The sequence below is a fragment of the Arvicola amphibius genome, chromosome 12, assembly GCF_903992535.2.
Source record: "Arvicola amphibius chromosome 12, mArvAmp1.2, whole genome shotgun sequence".
Lineage (NCBI taxonomy): Eukaryota > Metazoa > Chordata > Mammalia > Rodentia > Cricetidae > Arvicola > Arvicola amphibius.
In genome coordinates this window covers 69,786,393-69,798,492 of record NC_052058.2, presented here as the reverse complement: position 1 = coordinate 69,798,492, position 12,100 = coordinate 69,786,393, and the positions used below count along the sequence as shown (strand labels likewise).

The 12,100-nt window shown below is 43.8% G+C and overlaps 1 protein-coding gene across 1 annotated transcript in view; it reads left to right on the top strand.

Moving 5' to 3' along the window:
- Niban1 (niban apoptosis regulator 1) overlaps nt 1-12,100 on the top strand; it is a 153,122-nt gene that overhangs the window by 64,842 nt on the left and 76,180 nt on the right. Inside the window, exons 3-5 of the mRNA XM_038349202.1 lie at nt 36-167; nt 3,876-3,990; nt 7,850-8,014. Coding sequence (XP_038205130.1) covers nt 36-167; nt 3,876-3,990; nt 7,850-8,014 — 412 coding nt within the window. The remainder of the gene's footprint in view (nt 1-35; nt 168-3,875; nt 3,991-7,849; nt 8,015-12,100) is intronic.

Below are 12,100 nucleotides of genomic sequence, written 5' to 3'. Positions count from 1 at the left end.
TTTTGTGACAATTAATCATATTCATCTTCTTTAAGCCCCCTTTGGAACCAGGAACTGTTTTGTATGAAGCCGAGCTCTCCCAGTTTGCCGAAGACATCAGGAAATGGAAGGACAGATACATTGTGGTCAAAAATGATTTTGCTGTGGAAAGCTATGAGAACAAAGAGGTAAGATACGCCCGTGTTACCATCAGTTCTTGCTATTGTCTTAAAACTTTGTCTGTGTTAATTGACATGCCCTGGCCATGGCAATTGATTGATTGGGTACTCATCTCAATGAGTAGGTATATGTTGAGTATCTGCTGTATGCTGTTTTATATGGATCTGAATGGATATCAGTTTATCAGACCCATGCTTCAGGAAAAAGATAGTCTTGGGAAAAGTGGTGGCAGATGAGTGTGGGAATAGGTTTGCTAAGAGGCCTGTGTTTGGTGTAGGGTCCTCTTCAGTGATCATTCACTGAGCCTCAGCGTTCTTCTCAGTCACTAGCTTGTCGCTGCTCCCTCTGCTCTGTCTCTGTATCATTCCACCTTAAGCATCACATCTGACACATGACTGAGGAGTAAGTGAGTTACTCAGTGAGATAGTGCCTGCATTGCAGGAGTGTCTACAAACGTAGCATGCCCTGAGTACCTCATTCCACTTAGAATTAGTTTTTTTTTTTATTATTAATTCGGTTAGACTTTTCTCTCATTATTTTCCTTGTCTGGACAAAAAGAAAAGTGAGATCAGGTGTGTAAAGCATCTAGACCTGGAAGACTTCAGATTTTAGTGTTTCTGCTTTCCTCCCTCCTAGAAAGGCTGTGTGAAGCTAGAGCAGTGAGCAGTGAATTTGGAAATCCACAGTTTAGGTCAAGATGTGTCATAGGCTATAAGTAAAGTATTTTGCCTCCCAGCCTCAGATGAACTAAGGAGTGAGCTCAGACGATCCCAGCAGATCCTTTGAAACCTCACACTGCACACATTTCTCATCCAGACTCAGTCTCAGGTGCCCTTGGAAATACTCCCCTACATTAGGATTTCATTCAACCCACAGCCCCAATTGTCAACACACTACAAACAACAGTATCAAATTATCAAAGGCTTTTCATAAACACCCTACTGTAATCAGAGCTTTCTCTCCCATCCGCCAGTTCCTAAATAACAACTCAGAGGCTTAATATTATTTGGAAATGTTTGGCTGATGGCTTAGGCTTATTATTAGCTAGCTCTTACATTTAAATTAACCTATTTTTATCAATCTAAGTATTGCCATGTGGCTGTGGCATTACCGGTTGTGCTCTGGCATGTTGCTTATTGGGTGACTTTTTGTGTCCCCCCCCAGACTCTACCCTTCTCCTGTATCTCTGCTTGGATTTCCCACCTTGCTCTATCCTGCCTTGCCATAGGCCAAAGGAGCTTTATTTATCAACCAATGAGAGAAACACATATTCATAGCATACAGAAAGGCATCCCACATCATCCTACAATGTCCTCTTAGAAGACTGGAGTGAGATACAGTATCCCAATGGGTAGTTAACATTACGGGTTTTGAATTACATCTTTAACAGTTACCAGATACATGCCTTTAGTTAAGTTATGTATCTCTTTTAGGCTCAGTTTTCTTTTCTCAGAATGGCAAGTGTAGTTCCTTAGAATGAAATAAAAAAATACACTGAAGCACTGAGCATATGACCAGCCCAGGGTTTAGTCCAGAACAGAACAGTTGTTGATATGATTGCCTCTAACTAATTGAGAGATCTTGTTATTAGGTTTATTAAGTTTTTAACCCACATTTAACAGTAAATGAAATTTCTTTATGAATTAAATTTTGGTGATTTTCCTTATTTTTTCACATTTAAAGATGGTCTCCCTCAGTTTGAAACTTCTTTTCTTTGCTCATGATTTTCAAGGAATTTATTTAGGTTATAAAGATATGATGAGTAAATTCACTAATGATTAAATAGTTCTAAAAACCACCTGGGTTTTTAATGAAAAGTCCATGTAGTTTGTGATCATTGTTGGACACTATAACAAGATCTTGTTTGTTAATTTATAGAAGTATTTCTTAAAATCACATGTAAGAGTTAACTATTAACTAGGGGCTGGAGAGATGGCTCAGTGGTTAAGAGCACCAGCTGCTCTTACGGAGGACCTGGGTTCAGTTCCCAGCACCCACATGGCAGCTTATAACTGTCTGTGACTCCAGTTCCAGGGGAACTGAACTGAGGGTGTCAGCACCCTCACACAGACATACATACAAGCAAAACATCAGTGAACATAAAGTAAATATAAATCATTTGAAAGAGTTAGACATTAACTATTTACTAATGTCTTGTTACTTTGTTGAGAGTCCAGTTTGGTGGTGAGCTCAGGGACATCAGAGAATTCTCATTTCATAATTCATCTAAATTTCCCTCACATTTGCTGGGGACTTGATAAATGAGTCCAGAATCTGTCAGTCACCACTGGGTCATTGCACATTATTGGACCTCTGTGAGTTTTAGTTTTCTCATTTGTAAAATGGAGATAATATCTCATTCTTAGCGCCGTCTTGAGGGTCAAATGATGTAATGTTCTTAGTCATTTGCCCTCAGATATAACTGGATTTTTTTTTGCAGTTTAGAAGCTTTTTATAACCCCAAACAAAGTCCATAGTTAAGCCCTGCTTGAATCAATTGCTTCACACTATCTCAAAACCATACAGACAGAGATTCTTCTGCTATGCTCTGGGTCCCCGGTGTGTTTAAGCAGCTGATTAGTGTTTCTTCCAAGTCTTAAAACAAGTTTCGTAGGGCTCCGAGTGTTTGTTTTGTTTGGGGCTCTCCAGGCACCATCTTGCAGATGGAGAATGTGTTATTGTTATTTTGAGCTTGTTGCCCAGATCAATGTTATTTTAGTTATTCCCAAGGGCGCACTTCAGATTTTCGAATCCCACAGCTTCTTGGTTTCAATTCTCAACTAAGCCCCTACGTTACTACTTTCAATAGTTTATCTTGACAACCAGCCTGTCGATCGGATGCACACACTAGCATTTTATATCATCTGTTTGTCCCTGGGGCACGTTGGCCTAGGCACTAATCAGAGTGCCGGATCTCATTTGGGTTTCTCAGACAGCAGAATGTCTTATCTGCCAGTCAGAATATCTTCTGATGTTATAAAGCTGCCCTTTCATCTTAACAACTTCACGGCAAAAAATCCAGTCATATCTGAGGGCAAATGACTGCACGTTTATTATGGCAACATCTTTGTATTTTTGGTGAAACTCCATGGTAACTATCAGTGTAGTTAACTTGTTCCACAGTGTTGCTCAGCATCTTATGTGGCCCACGTCCGCTGAGTACTCTGTTCTGTATATGTATGTGTGTGGTGTGTGTGTGTGTGTGTGTGGTGTGTGTATGTGAGACAGAGAGAGAGAGAGAGAGAGAGAGAGAGAGACAGAGAGAGAGAGAGAGAGAGAGAAAGAGAGAGAGAGAGAGAGAGAGAGAGAGAGAGAGAGAGAGAGAGAGAGAACGTCAACCTTGTGGTTATCAGAATGAGTCAGAGCCGTCAGCGTCTGAAGTGGTGAGCATCATACAGACATAGTAGTTACAGATATTCCATTTTTCCATTTAAGAACACACCTCCTGGGAGTCTCTTTGAGATTAGGGAATCTGGTTTACCATTCTGGGAGTGACCATCAAACAGAAGTAAAAAAAATACTACCTTGTAAGCAACAAGAATGCACACCAAAAAAAAAAAAAAAAAAAAATTAAATAAGTGGCCCCAAATGACATAGTGTAGGGATGTCTGTCACTGGATGTATGTGTCTGGACTTGTTTGGTTTCTTAAAAATTTCTGACATTTTAAAAATATATGTACTGGAGAAAATCATTCATTCATATCTTTTCTTTTTAGGCCTATCAGAGAGGAGCTGTTCCTAAAAGCCGAATTCTTCCAGCTGGAGGCAAGGTTTTAACCTCAGAAGAGGAATATAATCTCTTATCTGACAAGCATTTCCCAGACCCCATTGGTGAGTTGCTCTGACTTTCCCTAAACTAACTTTGTAACTAAACCAGTGGTCCTTACTGAGGGAGAATAGTCCCCTTTCAGGGACACTTGTCAGTCTCTGGAGACTTGGGAGGGGAGTGGTGTAGACATTCAGACCAGCAATGCTGTTCAACAACCCATAATGCACAGGACAACCCCGAAGAGACAGATGAGTGGCCCAAGGTACCAGTAGTGCCAAGGTGGAGAATTCTGTGTTGAATTCTGACACTCCATTAGCTAGAAAGTGGAGTATATTTACTCCAGGTCGACATTATCCCATTTCTATTACTTCACATCCGAGTCTCAAGGGCAGTTTCTGTGTTACTGGCAGTCAGGTATCTTAGAGCTAGGGATGCGCTGTAGGATTTGGTAACAGCACTCAAGATGGCAGAAACACACAGGTCAGGCATCTGGCGTGACACGTACAATTTCATTTTTCAGTAAGCAAGTCTTGACCTGCTAGGGATTATTATCTCATTTTACAGAGATGTGCAACACAATATCCTAAGCTGACAAAAGTAAGGCCATTTTAAATAAATGCCACAGGAACTCATAGCTACGGAGTAAAAGAAAGCACCGCCTTTGTTCATGTCTTTAAGTAACGCCTAGCTCTGCTGTAGAAGGAGTGCTGGCCCGAGAACTGGGGGCGTGGATTTGGATGTGGCTCCCACTGTGCCTCTTAGCAAACGTTTTCAGGGTAGCAGGCCCTGGGCACCTCTGGCTTTTGTTTCTTCTGCTTTAAAAATGAGTGCTTTAAACTTGAAATGTTTAGAAGAATCTTTCCAGCTTTAAAATTCTTTGATTCTCATCCATTTCACTTATTTTTATGTAGAGAAAATGATGGATACTATATAGGCTAAATAGGGCATTTCATAGGAATTCATGGACTGTGCATAATAGAATAACTCCGTCTGCCTTTGTGTAAATCACAGCGCATGTTCATTACTTGCTTTCTTAGAGAGAGCCCTGGATCTTATTAATGGGTATCATCATTTCATTAGAATTTATGGAGAACTATATAATCATTCCATCAGTTGTTATTTGCTGTAGATTGCTTAGTGTGGGGTTTTTAATAATACAATTATAGATAGTACACGGACCATAAAACTAGATTATCAAATTATTACTAAGTAATTCAGGCTAAAGCAATGCTTTATGTATTCACTACCTAGAAAATACATGAAATTTTCTTCCAGCGTCTACCTATCTGCCTCATTGGCTGTAGACCAGCAGCTAAAAGTGAGAATACCAGCATGATGATTATTGAGACTCTCTCCAGAACTTTCCAATGTAATCTGTCAGAACAATACACTTATGAATTTATTGATGAACTCATCTTGGAAAGAATGAAAAGCATAAAGCTAGTGTGACTCATGCCTAGATAGCCCAGGACTTCGTACACAGCTTTTCAATGACTCTTTCTGTTGTATGGTGTGGCCTGCTGAATTCTAAAAGTAGAATATGCTTCAATAGATCATTTCTGATACTCTTGTAACTCAACTCAGAAAAAAAATGTAGATGGATGGAATCTAGAGAATTATTATGGAAGGTTTAGCTAGAGGTAACTAGGGGTTAATAGCAGTGGATTTTATAGGGTTTGCTGAAGCTTCTGATATAGAGAGTCAGTGTTACTTTCTGTCGTTTGTATGAAATTGTGACATCTTGGAAAGGGCACGAAGACTTGCTTCATAAACCTTGTTAATCAGATTTACCCCATTCGGGTAGAATATTACTTCTACCTGAAAGAACAGATTTAAGCACGTTTGAAAAGGGAGGCTCCGGCATTGTTGGAGGAGAAGCACTGGAGGCTAATGGGTAAATGTATGTTCCCCGTGGAATGTTCTGCCAGGGTGGCCGGTCAGAGTGTCCCCATGCTTTACTGTAGTGATTCAATCTCTTGGCATTTTATTAGTTAGGATCTGGTTTACTGCACACAATGAAATTCAAGTTAAATATGCAAGGTTTGCTATCTTCATGTAAGTATTGGAGTACCACTCCAGGGTCAGCGTGGCAGATCCTCAGATTTATCAGGGACACAGGCTCTTCTGGCTTTCTCCCCTTTAAGTCTGGGCACTTATCAGCCTTGTTACTCTAACAGCAGTGGGAATTCTGGTGCTATGGCTCCTGCCATGTCGTGTGAAGGAGGAAGGGGAGGAAGAGGAGGAGGCGGTGACTTTCTTTAAGGATGCATGCAGGAGGGTTGATATGGCCATTCAGGTTATTTCCCATTGGCCAGAACTTAGGAGCAGTAGGCTATCCTATTACAAGGGAGGCTGGAAACGTATGTGAAGTTTGTACCTTGGATTATGAATTTCCCAGTACCTGACTTAGTTATATAAGCATTCCTTATGGCTCTGATCCATTTCTAGGTATGCCCAGCATGCTCCAGGATCTTTTAGGGTGCCCCCTTTCCCTCCTTTCCTAGAGATTTGTGCTCCCAGAATACACTGTACCTTCTGTGTGTTCCCATGACTGTAGAAAGAAGTGGAATCTTTTAACCAAGTGTGATGTCATGTAATAGGGATGCGGGGGTTAGGCTGGCTAGGGTTTCTGAAGAGAGGCATAGTTTCACATGGGTTTCTCAGAATTGATTGTGAAGAAATAGGCCTCTCTCTGTCTCTGTAGTCTCTGTTCACCCCGTGTGTGTGTGTGTGTGTGTGTGTGTGTGTGTGTTCGCACGCTCACTCATGTGTTGATAGACTTGAACCCAGATATTGGACAACTACTCTACCACTGAAGTAGACCTGTAGCCCCCTAGTCTTGGCTTTTCAGGGCCTTTAAATTTTTTTTAGATCAACAGAGCATCTCTGTTCATTCAACATGATGAAGCTGAATATCTTCTCGGTTCTGCAACTCTCCTATAAGCAGGGATATGTCAGAAGTGGCCTCTGCCCTCTCAGAGCTACTCTTCAGAGAGGGGTTCTCCTGAGAATAAAGAGCAGAGCTCATCCTCCCCAGATTAAAGATCAGCATTCTTCCTCCCCGGTGGGTGCCAGGCATGGAAACAGGCCTGTTTAGGTGGCAGGTGCCAGTGGAGGCTCCCCAGAGGAAGCAACATGTGAACCACCCCGTGAAGGGTGAAATGATTTTCCTCTCAAAGAGCATGATGGGAAAGAAGGAAGGATACGGGGAAAACGCTTAGTTTTGGAATGGATGGACATCCTTTGGCGGGGTAAAGACCAAAAGTAGAGGGGACCCAGACGTGCGACTGGACAAGTGCCAAGGCTTGACGGGGGCTAGAGGGGCGGCAGAGGAAGCCGTAGGTGCAAAACACGACACGATGAGAGCCAGGAGAGGTGCACACTCGACTAGGGAGGGAATGTTGTCCACAGAGTGGGCTGCTGTCAGCAACACAGTCACAGACCAGAGTAGATAAGCCATGGGCTGGTGGCCAGGGTGGCATTAGTGACTCCAGCCATTGGGTTGAGGAGCTGATGCGGCAGGAGGCAGACTGATGTGAGAATAGGACCAGACTGTGCAGTCAGCAAGTGTTGTTGGCCACAGAGGGAGAAGGAACCTGGGGAAACCGGAGCCTGCAAGGAGCAGGCGAGCCCCAGAGGCGCCTGGGAAGGGAGCTCTAGTGTAGGTCTTTGGAGATGCCGTCAACAGAAGGGAACTGAGGGAGATGTGTTGGCTGTCTGTCTCTGCAGAGGAGTGGACTATACCTGTGGGGAAAGACAGACTGTGTGGGCAGTAAGGATGGAGGGGAGATGAACCCCTGCTTTCCTACCACCTTGCTGCCTGTGGCTGCCCTGAATACTTTTATAGACTGAGATAAGTATTTACAGACTGAAACACATACTCATGTTTTCAAACTATCTCTGCTTCCATTACTTCTCTAGCTTCCAGTGAGAAGAACTCACAGCCCTTTGTCGTCCTGCCCAAGGCCTTCCCCGTGTACCTGTGGCAGCCTTACCTCAGGCATGGCTACTTCTGTTTCCATGAGGCCACTGAGCAGCAGAAGTTCAGCGCGCTTCTCAATGACTGCATCAGACACCTGAATCATGGTAGGCTCAACCGGCGCTTCCCTCACGGACACATTTCCTGAACTGCTTTGGTCAGCCGTCTGCTACCAGAATTCTTAGAGCCTCAGAGGGCATTGCCCTCGGGAAGGAAAGTGGGGGCCATGGGCAGTGAGCACTGAAAACAAGGAGCCCCAAGTCTCCGTGGAACAGAGCATAGAGCATGATGGTGGGTGCAGGCCGCCTGTTCTAGGCTGTCTCCTGGTTATTCACTATCCTGGCCATTCCGTTGATCGTATAATTCTTCCTACTCCTTTTCCCTGGCACTTTTATCTTGTTTGTTCATTTTTGGGGGATTGTTTGGTTTTGAATACAGGGTCTTGCTTTATAATACTAGCTGTTCAAATACTCACTATGCAGCCCAGTCTTGAACTCACCGTAAACCTCCCGCATCCATCTCTTGAGCACTGGGATTATGAGTTCTTGAACCCACCGTAAACATCCTGCATCAGTCTCTTGAGCACTGGGATTATGAGCATGTACCACCATGCCCAGCTTTCCTTGTTTTTTTTTAATTACACGCCAGCAAGAGTGTTCCAGGTAACCCTGGTAAAGCCTTTGTCTCTATGCCACTTTTCATTGCTTTCCTTGTTTATTTCTGTGTAATGTTTGCTCAGTTAAGATCAGTGATGTGGTTCATTGTCGTCTAAGACTTGATTTTCAATTAGTGTTCCTGTTGGCTAGCTTCCTGTTGCTGTCGCAGATGAAGCTAATGTTGTTTTATGTTTTGGAGGTTGCTCTCTGTGGTTCATCGGTCCTGTTGCTCTGGACCTGTGATGAGGCTGCACAGCTCAGCAGGAGGGAAGCAGGAGAGAGGAGGGGGCTGGGGTTCCATGATCTGCTGAAGGTCCTCAGTCATCTTCAGGACCCCCCACCATTGCTGCCCTTGATGCTATCACAAGCACACCGCTGGGGACCAAGTCTTTAACACACAGCCCTTAGGAGGACTTACCCTAACCACGGAGGCAGTTCTTAAAACTTGAAGGGATGTAAGAATTGGGGGAAGGATGTGATTCAAGGCCGGAGAGACAGCTTGGTGGTTAACGAGTGTTTGCTTCTCTCACAAAGGACTAGAGGTCAGTCCCTAGCACCCACTTTGGGGAGCTGGCAGCTGCCTGTAACTCCACCTCCAGGGAGATCTGATGCCCTTGTCTGGCCTCTATGGACACCTGCACACGTGCACATACTTTCACACAGACACACGTACGCAATTTAAAAGAAAATACGTGTTAAAACTTAACTAAAACACAGGCACTTCGACTCTACCCTCCTGAGTCTGATTCAGTGTGATTGGTGGGGGGCAGATTTTGCTTTCCTAACAAGCTCCCAAGTGATGTTACTGGCCACACTCAAAGTGGCACAGCTTTTAAAGATAGCATTATTTTGATTTTTCGTATAGATTTACTTATGAATCCATCTGTAAATAAAATTTTTTTACAGGATCTTTTTATTCCAGTGTGTCATTTCTGACATTTTTTTTATATGAATGCAGGTTTGTCTGGGCTTGCAGATAACTGAACTGTGTTCTTTGGCAGTTAGAAAGGCAGGTAGTCAGATGTTACAGAGGACCTTAGTCTGTGCCAACACTGTACAAGTGTAGAGTCGTGAAGCATTTGCTCTCTTTGGTAGTCTGAGTGCAAACAGGACGGAGGAAGAAACGCACCCACAAATTCTGATTTGATAGCGAGCAAAGTTAATATGTTCAGGAATAACTGGAAGTCACTACCAAATAAGTGAGTATGACCAGATGATCCCAACTCTGAGGTAACTTACAGATCTTCCGGATCATGATAGTGCAAACGTGGTACCCATCAGGGCTGGTTGTGTGCAGTGTGATGCTGTCCCCTGATGCTGACACAGTGCAAACGTGGTACCCATCAGGGCTGTTTGTGTGCAGTGTGATGCTGTCCCCTGATGCTGACACAGTGCAAACGTGGTACCCATCAGGGCTGGTTGTGTGCAGTGTGATGCTGTCCCCTGATGCTGACACAGTGCAAACGTGGTACCCATCAGGGCTGGCTGTGTGCAGTGTGATGCTCTCCCGGATGCTGACATAGTGCAAACATGGTACCCAAGGGCTGGCTGTGTGCAGTGTGATGCTCTCCTGGATGCTGACATAGTACAAACGTGGTACCCATTAGGGCTGGCTGTATGCAATGTAAGCCCTGATGCTGACGGGTTCTCTCTCCACTGGGTCATCAGAGCACTTTGGATGCTGTGTTTTGTGGTTTCATAGTCCAACAGTCGACAAAACACTCACCAGTCATTGTACGGAAGGAATTTAGCACTTTGTTGTAAAATAGGCTTTGCGGTTGATGGTTTTCCTCAGCGGCAGGCTTAGGTGAGTATTTGAGCTTGTCTAAGGCAGGCTGTGCTAAGCTGGGATGTCAGCCAGGTGCGTTAGTTGTACTTTCAATTTATGATGGCCGTGTTGCGATGCTACCCCACTGTAAGATAGGAGCACCTGTGTATGTGGAGTTCTGCGGACGTGCTCAGTAAGTACTCTGTCAAGTCCTGATCAATACCTCCAGCTGTGTACAGAATTTAAGGTTTGTTTTGTCGGGGAGGTCTCTAAACAGAAGAATTTTAAGCTGAGTCATAGTAAAAAAATAAAAAAATACCCCCTCTGTAGATGGAGCGGCAGGGCTGTGTCCCGCCACCCGGCTAGCTTTACACCTGAAATAATTACACGGAAACTGTATTCATTTAAACACTGCCTGGCCAATTAGTTTCAGCCTCTTATTGGCTAATTTCTCACATCTTGCTTTAACCCATATTTAGTAATCTGTGTAGCACCACGAGATGGTTGCTTACCAGGAAAGATCTTAACCTGCGTTTGTCGCGGAGAGGAGAGGCATGGCGACTGCCCGAGGCATCTACCTCACTCCCAGCATCCTATTCTGTCTACTCTACCCACCTATGGTCTAACCTATCAGGCCAAGCAGTTTCTTTATTAATTAACCAATGAAAGTCCTCCATCACCCCTCCCCCCCCACATACTGTAGCTAATTTTATAGTGCACTTATTTTCATGTTTGGAGATTTCCCCGAGACTATCAGTTCCACAGAGTGACAGTCATTGGTGCTACATCTCACATCTCAGCCAGTTCTTGGTTTGTATGAATGTATTATGTATGTATGATGGATAGATGCTGTATGTGTGTCCAAGTATGTGCACGTGTCATGGCATGCATGTGGAGACCAGCTGATAACTTTTGGGAGTTCGTTCTCTTCTGTTACCATGTGGGTTTTGGGGACCAAACTCATTTTATCTATCTTGGCAGCAAGTGCCCTTACCTCCTGAGCCCTCTTGCCAGTTCCCACCTCTTGGCTTTAATGTGTGTGTCAACATAGACTAATTAAAAAAAAAAGAGATGTAACTCTGTTTTGCTACAGCAACTCCAAGTAACATAATATTGACTCTTAACTAGAGCCTTTATAAAAATGATCCCCTTATTACTATCATGCCTGTGTCTTCCCAGAACTAGCTTAGTTTCAATATACTTAGAACCTCTGTGTTTTGGGTCTTGGTCTAGTAAGAACACACAGCTGGCACTGAACCCAGGAAGTACAAAGTTGCACTGAACAGAGAATGTGTTCTACCCAGTCAAGGGACTTGCTGCATTCCCCATTCCTTGTACATAATAGGAATTTCTCTGGGGAGTTTTGGATGGTGTGTAGCCTACATTTAGACACCATTTATGGAAGATCTCAGTCAATTCAGAACCCTGCTCTGCTCTCTAGGACGTTGTCAAGGCACGAAGACAATGAAGTCTAGTTATATTTCCCTGGTCTGTGGCATAGTCTTCAAACCAAAGACCGTTTGTTCCCCCACTGAGCCTTTATGCAGACAGTTGGGCATAGGCCATCCTAGCATTACAGAGAGCAGTCCTTGGTTGTTGCAGGCCCATGAGCTCATGGGGGTTTTCCCATCTTGCCCCACCCCCTGACTTTTTTCCCCTTGTATTTGATGGCACAATGTACCACTGTTTCTTTACTGAATCACTTTTTCTGTTCCAAGTATCTACCTATTATTCATTGTGTGATCTTGAATAAACCATTAAGGGGCTTC